At 36.0% G+C, this 13,285-nt stretch overlaps 1 protein-coding gene across 2 annotated transcripts in view; it reads left to right on the top strand.

Annotated features, from left to right (window-relative positions):
- LOC150109128 (rho GTPase-activating protein 20-like) overlaps positions 1-13,285 on the top strand; it is a 166,334-nt gene that overhangs the window by 8,867 nt on the left and 144,182 nt on the right. Inside the window, exon 1 of one of the 2 annotated variants that reach the window (XM_090411719.1) lies at positions 6,980-7,111. The exons of the other annotated variant lie outside the window; for it this stretch is intronic. Within the exon in view, the coding sequence (XP_090267845.1) occupies positions 7,107-7,111 (5 nt within the window). The 5' untranslated portion in view covers positions 6,980-7,106. Of the gene's footprint in view, positions 1-6,979; positions 7,112-13,285 lie in introns of those variants that run through there. 2 annotated transcript variants of the gene reach the window in all.

The following is a 13,285-nucleotide window of genomic DNA, read 5'->3' as shown; positions in this document are numbered from 1 at the left end:
TTCAGATTTTCCTTATTAATGCAGATGTTCCACGGGACTCTATTATTTCTGCTATCCTCTTGGTTATAAACATAAACGGTCTCCTCTTACGAAACTCAAACTTTGTCCACCGTTTTGCTGATGATAGTACTCTCCATTTCTCCTATTTCCTACGAAAACCCATTCAGTCCTCAACCATACTTCAAGATCATCTAGAATCAGTACCGCTGATCTTCATACCAATTCTTTGAATGGGCTAACAAACAAAAAAACCATAACTATTTTCCCCTTACATTTGATAACTGTCAGCTTAACAGTCAAGTCCATATTTCTCTCTTCGGACTGCCTGAGACTGACTGGTGTTTCTTGGCGCAAAGACATAAGTTTAGCATCCTTATCTTAAAAAGAAAACAATTAGGTATCTCAAGTCCGCCCCATTGTAGAATACTGCTCTTACATTTGGAGTGGTACAACAAAAATCTCTCTAAAAATTCTTGATACTACCCTGAAGAGGGCAGTTGGAGTAACTGACAATCTCCTCTTTCACATATTCTCTTCAGCCACTTCTTGAGAGAACGGTCAGTTTTTGCGATGCATATCTTCTACAGATATCTACGGGAGCTAATCAGCAAAACTGATATCCATTATGTCTTCTGTTCCTGCTAAGCTTAAAAACCTACAATAACACAAGCAACAGTTGCTGAACATCCTCTTAGAGTTGAATTACTAATTACTGAGTCGGCAATTCAGCTGCTACTCCCATTCATCTTTCATTTCGTCTACCCTGGTTCTGTGACTGGGAAAAAATCTCCGTGAAGAAGAGTGTTCACTCTTCCCCAAAGACTACAACCTCCAGCTCTTCAAGAAAAATATTAACAGATAACTTTCTTTTGATCCTGGCCACCATATTCGTTTGATGTGTTATAGGCCTTGCAGCCTCTCATCTGTGGGAGTGATATATTGTAATAAAATAAATTCTATCGTAATAAGTTTACAAATGGGTTATCTATATAAGTCATTAAAACAATAAACATTAAAAAAATAAAATGAATATTTTATTTTATTTTTTTGAAAATATATTAAAACAGTGAATACGGCAATAGTCAGTTTTACGCAAGATGGAGTTTATGAGATTTTTTTATAATTTACACTTTTCTGTAAGCAGTGCTGTGCAACTGATTTAAATGCGTTGAAAAATACATGTTATATCTTTTGATTCTCAAAGTGATATCTGTTTGATTTGAATATTTAAAAGACAGCTGATTTGCTATTCTTTACGTAAAATGTAAATCATGACTTCCCTTACTCTTCTCTTACGTAATGCCTGTTCAATAAATCGACAATGAAGTAAAGACTTATGTCGTTACTTCACTTTCGATTTGTTGACAGACATTTACGATTTAGCTTTTTTTAGATACTGCCGAAATCGATTTTCATGAACATTCATTTAATAGGATTTTATCGGCACATAAATACATCAATTTACTTTTAGTAAGCTCACTACGACTAAAGCGGATTTTATTGATAGTTCTGTAACTTCTTTCAAAGATTACCTAAAGGTACATTATACTCTTCTTTCTTTCTTTTTTTTTATTTTTCCGCCAGTATATTATTCTTCTTATGTGAATCAATTTACAGAGAGGTCATTTCAGACATCGAATCGCGTACATCCATCAGTGAAGAATACTTATAGATTTAGGGGAAGATAAATGAGCTTGGAGTATCTTAATTTTCTTCCTACTGCATTAGCATGAGGACATATCGATCGTAAGAATAATTTCGATTTTATAAATTTAGCTCACGATTCCGACATTTTTTTTTCTTTTTTTCAAAATCATTCATCAGCGCAATTTTCTTTCGCAATTTTTTTTCGCAAGTTTGCAGAGCTGTCATATATCAGTATCATGGGAATGATAAAATCTAGAGACCAAACCTAGCACTCTTTTTAAACTAAGAAACTACCATCGAACTAATTGAAACAATTTCAATGAAGCTAATTAAAACCACCACCTTGCTTATCTCCAGTAAGCATGGTGGTTTCACACATAACGGCATTCACAACCATCCATGCCGTGGTGTTCAAATTCTTCACAGCTTGTGGAGACCCGATCCACTCTGTGTTACTTTTTATAGTATTCTAGTTGTATTAATAAAACAATTGTTTTGTTTCATTTGAAAAATAAATACATTTTGTAATGTCATAAAGATATTCCGTTTAAATCAGAATAAACATTACAAAGTGTAACACAGAGAGCATATAATAAACGGACAGGGGAAAAAAAGAATGAAAACATATGCAGCATTAATAACTTACTACTATATAAAATCTTGGAATAATTAGTAGAACACCAACGCTAATAATTATCAGTAGTTGCAAATCTTCGCATGCACCAGAGTGATGGCGTGTGAGAAATTAAAAATAGGAATCAGAAGATCTAAGGGATAGAAAGATATTTTATCATTTTAATTTGTAACACCGTCGTGGTGTTTGCAAATTCTTTTCAGTCTGAATGGCAGAGTCAGCTAAAGAACATTGAGAGATATTGATCGAGATAATTTATATCCTCCGATCGTTACATCGGTATACTTATTTATTAAAATAGCCATAAGTTTTTATTAAATTTTAAATAAAATCCCAAAATATAGGCTTATTTTACGGGTAAAAATATTCACTTTTAGGATACACTCGTAAGATAACTCTAATTGTTACTGATCTTTACTATTTAATTTGATCCTCCCCCCCTCTCCATGACCAGTTTGACAAAACTAAATCCTGACATGTGTTATAAATGCAATTTATAACAGATGTACGGAAATACCTGCAGAAAGTGTTGGATATTGTAATTTTTTTTCCTGAAAATTCAAACTAATACGCATCGATAGTAAATCCACCCCTAAAGTGTTATCAGTGATTCCAATCTCTCACAATCTTAATGCTTTGATATCCATACAGAATGCAATGCCTCCAGGTATAGAGAATTCGGTTAATTACTGTAAGTAGGAGGATAATTCTAAATTACTCTTTGACCACGTACGTAAGTGCTTTCTTACCTTAGGTTTCTGTTTTCGCTTTGAAATTCAAGTTAAGGATATTTTTCTCAACAAATCATATTTTGATATTAAATTCATAATTGAGGTCCTACCTAGGCAATCTCTGGCACAGACTTATGTCCTTCTATCCCTTAGACTATTCCAGGCCAATATCCTAATTTCATGACAGCAGTAGCGGCTACATTATACGCCATATTGTTCTCCGACTTCACTAGATGCTTTCTGGTAAGATTCATTTTAAAGAAGGAAAAACCAGAATTATCCCGGAGGTAGAATCTTTCTTTCTGCTTTTGGGACTAATTAATTCAGCTTCGTAGAAAAAAGCAGTTTTATTTTGAAGAAATATACCTTATGTCGAACCTAAATCATTTGCAACTAAAGGATGCACATTGCATCCATTGGCTGGATCTACGATTATAGAATCTCAATTTTAAAAAAATAATAATGATAAAGTTGTCCGGTATTTATATTATAGTATGTTAATATTTAAAAATGAAATAAAATGTTAAATTAGTTTTGTATATTTAGGACACTTCGAAATTGTGTTGCTGACTGTCCCGTTAAAAACTCCAAAAGATCTTCCCAACTCTTTTTCAAAATAACGGGGGGGGGGGTATGGAATGAAAGCAGGTGGTAGGCTGATAAAATTCAAATCCGTTAGGTATTAGCAGCGTTCTTCTGTGCATGTATTAGTCCACTAAATGCAATTACCACTCAAAGTTCTTTTATAGGAGATCGTACCTCTGCTAAACTTTTGCTGGTCAGAGAGCACGTGGTTTTTTCCTCTCTCTTTCCCGTCTATCTCTGTTGAATAATCACGGTTCCCATATATCCAAGGATACACCGAAGTGTTCTTTTTCCTCAGAAGAAATTCCATCGTGGTTGTAATCCTGTTTCGTGCATCGTTCGGTACACATCATGCAAAGTTAATTCACGCACACACACAAAAGCGTGTTACATGTTTACGTGCGACCTTCCTGTTATGAATATTCCATTTAGAACTTCCAAAACGGGATGTTCCATTTTGGTCGGTGTAATGCATTGCGTGCATGCTGATAGCTCCCTTATCATGACGCTGAACAAATCCAGCTGTTTGGACGTGTTGAACAGCACATCGTTTGCATTTCTGCTGCACACATACACACGAAGGTGGATTGCTATGAAGTTAATCAGGTGATATCTACAAGTTTCTAGCGGTCAACTGATAAGCATGCGATATATAGAGAAAGAGAGAGAGAGAAAGAAATTATCTGGTGTCGTGAGAGAATTTCTGTTTGTAAAGAGAGATATAAAAATTTATCACAGTGTGAACGTTTTCAAAATTTAGAAATTTTTTTTTCATGAATGAACAATAAGTTCGCTCCAGCTGGAATTAGGAACACGTGGAAACTTATTAAGCGTCACCAGTTGATCCTTAAAGCGTCGATTCACTTATATGCATTCATGATCCAAACATTATGACCACCGTATCAGGCCTCCTCTGGCATAGATAACCACATGCACCCGTCTTGTCATTGACTCCGACGGAAGGTGTCATGAGGCATTTTGAACCAACTAGACAGAATAATCCTGGAGATCAGCAACCAAGCGAAATCTTGCGTCGACCGCATGACAGCATTCCACATGAGATTCGATGAGTTCAAATCAAAAGAATTGGGCTGCCAAAGGAGCACACGGAATGCTTAGATATGCTCTTCGGAACATGCTTGCTTGCGCAATGCAAACCTTGAGACATGGGGTATTGTCTTGATGGATGACTCCATATCCATCCAGCCACATTGTCACTATGCAGGGTAAGTAATACCTGGTCCGAAACAGTCCCCAGGTAAGAATTAGAGGTCAAAGTGTGTTCAGTGGAGATAAGAGGATCCGGTGATGTCCATGAGAACTATCCTTTTACCAGGATACCGTCATCACCAACCTGTTTACGGCCACCTGTACAATCTGGTTGCATGTAGTGGTCATAATGTTTTGGCTCGTGAGTGTATTTTCCTGTCATTGACTCCGACGGAAGGTGTCCTAATGCATTTTGAGCCAACCAGACAGAATAACGTCCTTGAGATCAACAACCAAGCGAAATACTGTGTCGACCGCGTGACAGCATTCCACATGAGATTCGATGAGATTCAAACAGTCCCCAGGCAATTTTTAAATTTTCATAAAATTTAAAAATTCATGAAAGAACTATTTTTGAATTAATGTGAAATTCGCTTGCATGAATGTTACTAAAAGAAGGGTCTTGTTTAAGAACGAATGTCATGATGAAAAAGTTATACTGAAGATCCATAACTGCGAAACTACGTATTTTCCGGTAGGAAGGATTTAAAAAAAATTTTTTTTAGTGTAACTATATTCTTACCACTAGTGAGCTAAAATGTTTTTATTACTTTTTTGTAAATCTTTATAACCTAAAGACATAGAGCGAGATTAGAACCGACAGCCAGTTGAAGAGCGGATACTCGTATGCGAACCACTCGGTCAACCAGACTGGCAACGACTAGTTAACGATTTGACAACTATTCCTTAATAAACAAAAGGCAAGACTTTCAGTAATAAGCAAAATTAATATCAAGAGGAAGAAGAATTCGCCAGCTTCAGGATATCTCCATTGCGTGCGTTACTCCGTCCGGTGATGTTATTCGCATTCCGGGCATAATGAAACCACATTTCGGTTTCTGTGTAAAAACCGAAGTTGATTTTAACAAAAAAATGTAAACATTTTCGACATTTTTCTAATTTTTTTAAAATATTAAATTTCCTCATCTGTTCATCCGTTCTAGCACTGTTTTATACGGACTAATGAACAGGCGGATTTTGATTTGGTTTGGTCTGGTTTGAATTATAGCCAGAGCAACTGTGAAACTATGGAGACATTATTTTACTGTTAAGTATGTTCTTCTGAACACTTTCCTTTTTATCGTGATTTAAAAAAAAAAAAATGGAGGTGTCTATGAGGGAAAAAAAAACCCTGCTACTTCTACATCTGGGTTGGAATCTCTTATAGGATGCAAAAAAAAAAAAAAAACTTTTTTTTTCCCTTTTAAATGAATGATCCGGATATGAAAGAATTTTTCTTATCTAAAACACGGATTTGATTCTTCTCGCAAAACAGACAAACCGGCCAAAAGAACATACGCAATTAATAGACATATTACCCTGATTTCACAGCCTTAGTTACTTCGTCCATATTTCCTTATGAAAAAGGAAAAAAAAACAAAACATTTAGGTTGCTTTAATCGTAAACATCATTCGAATAGGACAAACATCTCAGGTGGTGCACTATGGATCTGCCGGAGGGACAGATAATGATATTAGCTGCTGTTTCCTTGAGAGTAAAGTTAAAGATTCCGTTGGGCCAAGGGCAGTAATAGCATAAAGTCTATTGTGATCAATAGGTACAAACACATCAGAGACTGTAAACTAATAAGAAATATTAACGTTATCCCACTAATTGCAAACGCCTAATTCTTATACCAACACAGATATCACCCCCCCCCCCTCAAGAATATTAATACCTAGGGAAGAAGACTTATAATACTGATTCCGTTTAAATTTTGTTTCAGCTATTCATTTATGATTTCAACAGATACTGAAAACAAAAAAATCAACTACAACTAACAAAGTAGTTCGAACTACTTGTGATCAAAAGCAAAACTTGAACAGGTTTGGGATCTGACCACGTGGCACCCTTAAATATATCAATGCTAGCAGTTCACCTTTAAAAAAAGTGTGAATCTGAAATACGATGTTTCAGCGTCTCGTTATACTTTTTTTTTGGCATTTATTACTGTATATTCATGATAACCATCATTGAATATTTATTAACTGAACAGTATGCTGTTTGAGAACTTTGTATCCGTCATTGCCTAATCCAGCACGTAATAGTAGTTGCATATTTATGTGCAAGTGCATATTTTACGACCTGTGTATGTAAGTGTAGCGCAGAGACTCTCTCCTTCTTCAAATGTGTGGTAACGTTATTGCTGTTAGATAAATGGAGCTTGAATAATCGTTCTTTTGGTTGCAAAACTCGAATACCTTGGTTTTCCACAAAAACCAAAAACGCTTGGAAGAATATGAGGTAAGAACTCGTAGTTCTGAATATTTTTTAAACATTTTGAACATTAAAGAAAGGTGTAAGTACACGCATCATATAGTGGCAGTTGAGAATCTAAGACACTTAACTTATTATTGGTGTCTTAGAAATTAAAATTAAGTTCATAGTATTTTAATCAGAAACTAAAGGCAAAAATATGGTGATCGGGAGATAAGGACACCACTACTACCTAACATACTTTAAGGATCAACAATGAATAACTATACGAAGACCTAATGCTTTGATCACGCATTTATCTCTAGATGTAATGTAATAATCATCTAGGCTGAAAACATACTGTGGATCCTTTAGAATGCACTATTATAATCTACCCTGATACTGTGTACTTTGTACTTACAAGAGGACAAGAAAAACTTGTTTAAATTATAATGTCACGGGTCGGCAATGAGTGCAGGTGTTTTCCATTCAGAGAACTTTAAGCAGGTGTGATCCAGCATCTGAGTTAAAGTACAGAGTTCTGAATGTTTTTGCTTTTGAAATGTACGATAAAAGGGGGGGGGGGGGGAACGGAACTCTTATCAGCTTGAAATCCAATACAGGAGCAAATTGACGCCGTTCGCGCGCTGCAAGATAGCTTAGTTCGCCAACTACTAGTTTTAACCTACTTGTAAATGTGGCAAATTTGCTCCTCCCTGGTTAGCTATCGAGCAACATAATGAAGAACACTGCATGAAATGAAACCTCGACAATTAACTGGCTCGAGCAGTCGGTAGATAATGTAATCGACTCACATACGCCCAGATGATGAAATAAACGGTTACTAAAAGCAGCAAAAATAATGACTGTTATTCGAGCGGTGATTAAAGTAGTAATTAACGATGTTCTGGAAAGGATACTGAACAGACACTCCCTATATACAGGAAGCACTGTTTAAGATGCAGACATAAAAGCCATCTACCACTACAAGAAAACGTGTTGTAAGAGGTTAAATAGTTGAATTGTTCTGCTAAGCAGATGCAACTGGCTAATGCATCAAAATTGTGGACGAATTTGTTTTTTTATTAGTTTTTTTTTGTCCTTAATGACTTTAATGTGAGAAAGAAGTATAAAATGTTATAATATTCTTTAGGCTTCCTGAATTGAACATGGCTTAATATCTCCATGAATTATCAATGCATCGTGGAAACGTTTAAGAATTTTTAAGAAATGTCACTATTTCCTATTGAAATATTTATTTCAGATGCATTCAACTAAGATAAAAAGACGAAAAAAAATGATGTCCCTTATGATAATTACAAAGAGATTTATTTCCATGTTACGTAAATATAAACATTCCCCCCGCCATTATTTTAATATGAATCTCACCCACGAAAGGTTATCACCATATTCAGGTGTTTTCACTATATAAATCTTCATTAGCCGAGTCTCAGCACTTTGGTAACCTACAATTTGAAGATATACCAGGTGGTCTGGGAAGTTCTGGTAAACATCTGGGAACAAAATGATATCACCACAAGAAAGAACATACCAGTAGCAGAGTTATGAAGGTAACTTATATTCTTATATATCTCGTGTGCTCTTTCTTGTGGTTATATCAGTTGATTTAATATCATTTTTGTTCTAGGTATTTATTAGAACTTTACAGATCCCCTCCCCTCGTAAACACAAAATGACCCTATATTTGCATCGTTTCCAAGTCATTTCACTCCTCCTCTCTACATCTTCAACTCACTCCCCTCTCTCAGTACTGTTCACTCAAGTCACAGCTTTTTTGTTCTTTGTTTCTCTCGTAAGTTCATAACTACATAACGGTTTCGCTTAGATTTACATTATTTTTTTTTATTTTGGATATTATTATGCTACAATACTTGAAAGAACTGATAAGGCAGCTCTTGTGAGTAAAATAAAGCCTACTAGTTATGGACTGGATGTTAAGATAGCTATTATTCCGCGAATGCAAAGTTTTGAACGAGCGATCATTGGCCATTTCCTTGGTCTGCCAGAGATGATAGTTAATACTATTCTTGAGAATTCTAAGGATTATAACAAATTTAAACTGATGATCCTCATCCAGACAGTTGATCCTCTGTCTCTAGATACATGGTACGGTAGAAATCAGATAACAATGGATGATCCACCAATGTGGCTTTTCTTTCTTTTCGGATTACGGATTAACCGTAAATCAGCAATTAAAATAGTTCTTTAACATACTTTTCCATAATATAAATGTCATTTTGATAGCATACTCAGTCCGTCTAAGATTAAAAAGCCATAGCCTCTCAGTAGCACTTGCCAGAAAGTTAGCCTCCAATAATTATACATCTAATAAAGCAGGGATAATGTGAGCAGAGGATTAGATAATTGTGAAACCCTGCTTCAGAAACTTTATCAAACCACTACAGTTCTCCAATAAGAGTGATGGTCTCACAGCGAGTGTCACCTAAACATGGCGAAAATATTCATCCCTACAATGAATTGGAACTTCCAACCAGTTGATTGCAGCGCGAAGACCCACTCAACCAACTAGGTTGACATTTAACTTGAATGCTGCATAGGCAGTCTCTTTCTGTGTCTCTCTTTTTCAAATACATATGGTGTCATCTAAACATTCCTGTCTTTGTTAATAAAACTTCACAAATTTTGAAAATTATACATGGAAATGTAGTAGTTTTACAAATTTTTATCATCTACTCTTTCTGTGTAGGTATTCCATATTATGATTGTTACCATTTGGAGCAACTGTTCTTTAAAAACAATGTTTTTCAATGTATGCAGATATGCCTTAGAATGCAAAAACTGTACCAAGTGGCACATAGAAGCAACATTTAAAAGATGTATTAATAATTTTAAACTGGCTATCACACTCGATAGAGCAAGAAGCTCATAATATCGCGATCGTGGGCTCTAGTTCCACGCTGGGCTACTTCTCATTTAATCTAGTCTAAAGTACGTAGAGTATCTACTCTCCGACCAACACGTTGTGGATTTGAATCCCACCATGGGAATAGATGTTTTGTGAAATTTAGTTAGGTGGACGATGAATTTCATTGCCCAGCGGAACCATAGTCCTGCTTCTTACAAGCCTGAAGCGGCTTGAAATGTTTGGCCTGTAGAGCACCTTTTCTAGATTATCAACGCCTCTTTCAAACTCTGTTTGGTTCCTTTTACCTGCCATTTCACTAGGATACAGTTGCACTGACTTGAGAGCATCGTATTTCTCCAATTTTTGCTGGCTACAAACATGTGACTCGTTACATAGCAACTTGTCCATGGGATGATTTCTTTCCAAGCAGTCATATATCCTGGTCCAGGTTTCGACGGTAGGTGACTTAGTAGGCATTGCCCACAAACTGTTCTTGGTGTGATTTTTACAGGGTAGTTCAGTTCACCATTGCTTTCCCCAACTCCCCCAATTTTATTCAGGCTCGGGACTGGCATATGGCGGAGACGTATTCATGACTGTAATCTATGTGTGTTCACGGAGCCAGTTTGCCTGCTCTGGGGGACGAAAAACCCGAGTTTCCGGGTGAAAAAACTCTTACCTCCGTATGAAACCGGCTAACTCACCTTTTGTCGAAAGAGACCAGATAAAGGTTCCTCACGTAACTGACGGGAATCGAACCAGGTGTTTCCGACCAAAGGTCTTCTTCTATACTGACTGAGCTACGGTGGATATATATAAATATAAATAAGTCTCCCTGTTTTTGTTAAGATAGTCCCACCCACGAAAACATTGTAAAGCAGCAATGGCCTAATTCTGTAAAATAAGTAATTTTATTTTACAGAATTTATAAATATAATAAATAAACATAATAAAAACCAGTTTTGGTTTTTATTATGTTTATCATTAAAGACAAATATTTATGATACATGAATAATAATTTTCACAGACATGTAAATGCATATATAATATGCATCTGTCATCATCTCATCCGCTTGATAACGGGTTGAGTCCACTAAGAAGAAAGGTTCTCCACTTATCGCGATCTTTAGCCATCTAGATCACAACTATAGCTGGGCAGATGGGAATGTTCTTTCAGCAACTTTATCCAAGTACTTCTTGGTCTGCCTCTAGGTCTTTTACTTCCTATATATCCATATAAATATGGCAGTCTATGAGGGGCCATTCTCTGGATGTGATCAAACCATCTCAGTTGATGCTTAATGATTGCATCTATTATATCATCTGGGAAGTTTAAATCTATTCTGACTTGATCATTAGTCTTGTGTTGCATCCAGTGGGTGTTATTAATTTTTCTGAGGCATTTCATTTCAAATGCTCGAAGTTTCTTGATTGGTTGTTGAGTTAATCTCCAGGCTTCTGAAGCATAAGTAGCTGATGGGATGATAATTGTTTTATATAATTTTAGACTTGTTAGGATTTTTTTTAGTTTTCCATATTTTGTTTAGTTTATTCATGTTGGTCCAACCTAGGTTTAGCCCGTGTTTTACTGTTTCCATATTGTTGAGGTTACTAGATATAAGACTGCCAAGATAAACATATTTATTAACTTGTTCCAACAAGTTAATGAATGTTTTATTTTCGGTAATTTTCGAGTATTTATAGCAATACTAGGGGGGAACGGCGCCCAACCCCCCCGAGTTCCGGACTGGTAGGCCGGTTCTCCTTGAATTCTGATGACTCGAATTTTGAAGACTCGAAAGGGGGGGTCCTCCCCCCCCCCTGGCGTCTGCGGCGCCCAACTCCCCGAGTTCCGGACTGGTAGACCAGTTCTCCTTGAAATCTAATGACTCGAATTTTGAAGACTCGACACTCAGGGTAGCCCTGAGTTCCAAATGTTTCAAATAACTTGACAAAAAAAAAAACGTGACACAAAAACGTTACAAAAAAAGCTTATTTTATATTATAGGGTAGATTTTCTTCTTCTCTACCTATCTTCATTATTTTTGTTTTATGAAGATTTATTTTCAAACCATAAGTTTTACAGGAGTCATTTAAAATATTAATAATTTTTTCTATCTGTGGTTTAGAATCTGCTAGAATAATGATATCATCAGCGTATTTAATGTAATTAATGTTGGCACCCAGCTATACATTTATATTATATGCATTTATATGTCGATATACTCGTATATTTATTCAATCTTATATTATTCTATATATTCGCTTCTACATAATCTATATTTAAATATAAATCTGTATTTATATTTAATTATTTTTAATAATTTTTATAAGAGCCTCCGCTGCTCGGAAGGTATAGTGAAGCCTTTAGTTGGAAAGACCTGAGTTCGAATCCCGTTTAGGACGCGAAGACCCTTTTATGGGGTCTTTTCAATTGAAGGTGAGTTAGCTGGTCTCATACGGCAGTGACCAGGTTTTTCCTCCAGGAAACTCGGATTTCCGGTACAAAGTACGGGCAATTATAGACTAAGAATATTTATAGGTATAGGACTAACTACCTTATCTGAATTATTACGAAATCCAAGGATACTTGGAAGGTCATGGGTGCTTAAGTGCCTGTTAGAGCCACTGATGATGATTTTTTTTAGAAAATATCTTGCGGAAAAACTTCCTATGTTTCTCTTGGACCTAGGAAACCTGGCCATCCCTAATATAGAGCATTGATACCTATAAAACATTGGAACGTGGTTCTTGAGACCACCAATTATCATATCTAACGCACGCTATGCTAAAATAAATATCGAGACAACTACATATATATCACAGAAACCTAATGCATACATAAAATAGCACGTACTCTCTTCTTCTTCCCTTTGACCTGATCGTATTTTTTGCCCTCTATAATAATATTTGTTGGGTATTTTGGACTATTCTTCTTCCAACATGACTCACCTGTCCATGTAACTTTATTTGACGCACTGATTTATCCAGTATTCAACTGTTGGTTTGAAATCGGACTATGTGTGGGCTAGTATTTTTTTTTTTTTTTTACATCATTTTTTCTCACACTATGCCTCAACAGTTCTGGAAGTATGACACTGTTCATTGCCATGATGAAAGAGACTGCGTCTGTTCCGTAAAACCGCCACAATGTGGAAAGCATTACGTTATCTAGAAATACTGTATATCTGTCAGCATTCATCCTTCCAGACATGCATTACAACCACAGATCTGAGTATAGGCCACGTGTGAGCTAACTTACGGAATTCGAAAAGGCGTTCTGAAAGAATGAGATTACCAAGGATGTTTGGGGAACACATACTAGAAGAAATGAA

Source organism: Typopeltis vanoorti, chromosome 2 (assembly GCF_054136105.1).
Source record: "Typopeltis vanoorti isolate ZY-2024b chromosome 2, IOZ_Tvanoo_1.0, whole genome shotgun sequence".
NCBI classification, from domain to species: domain Eukaryota; kingdom Metazoa; phylum Arthropoda; class Arachnida; order Uropygi; family Thelyphonidae; genus Typopeltis; species Typopeltis vanoorti.
This window is presented reverse-complemented; position numbering and strand designations above follow the sequence as displayed.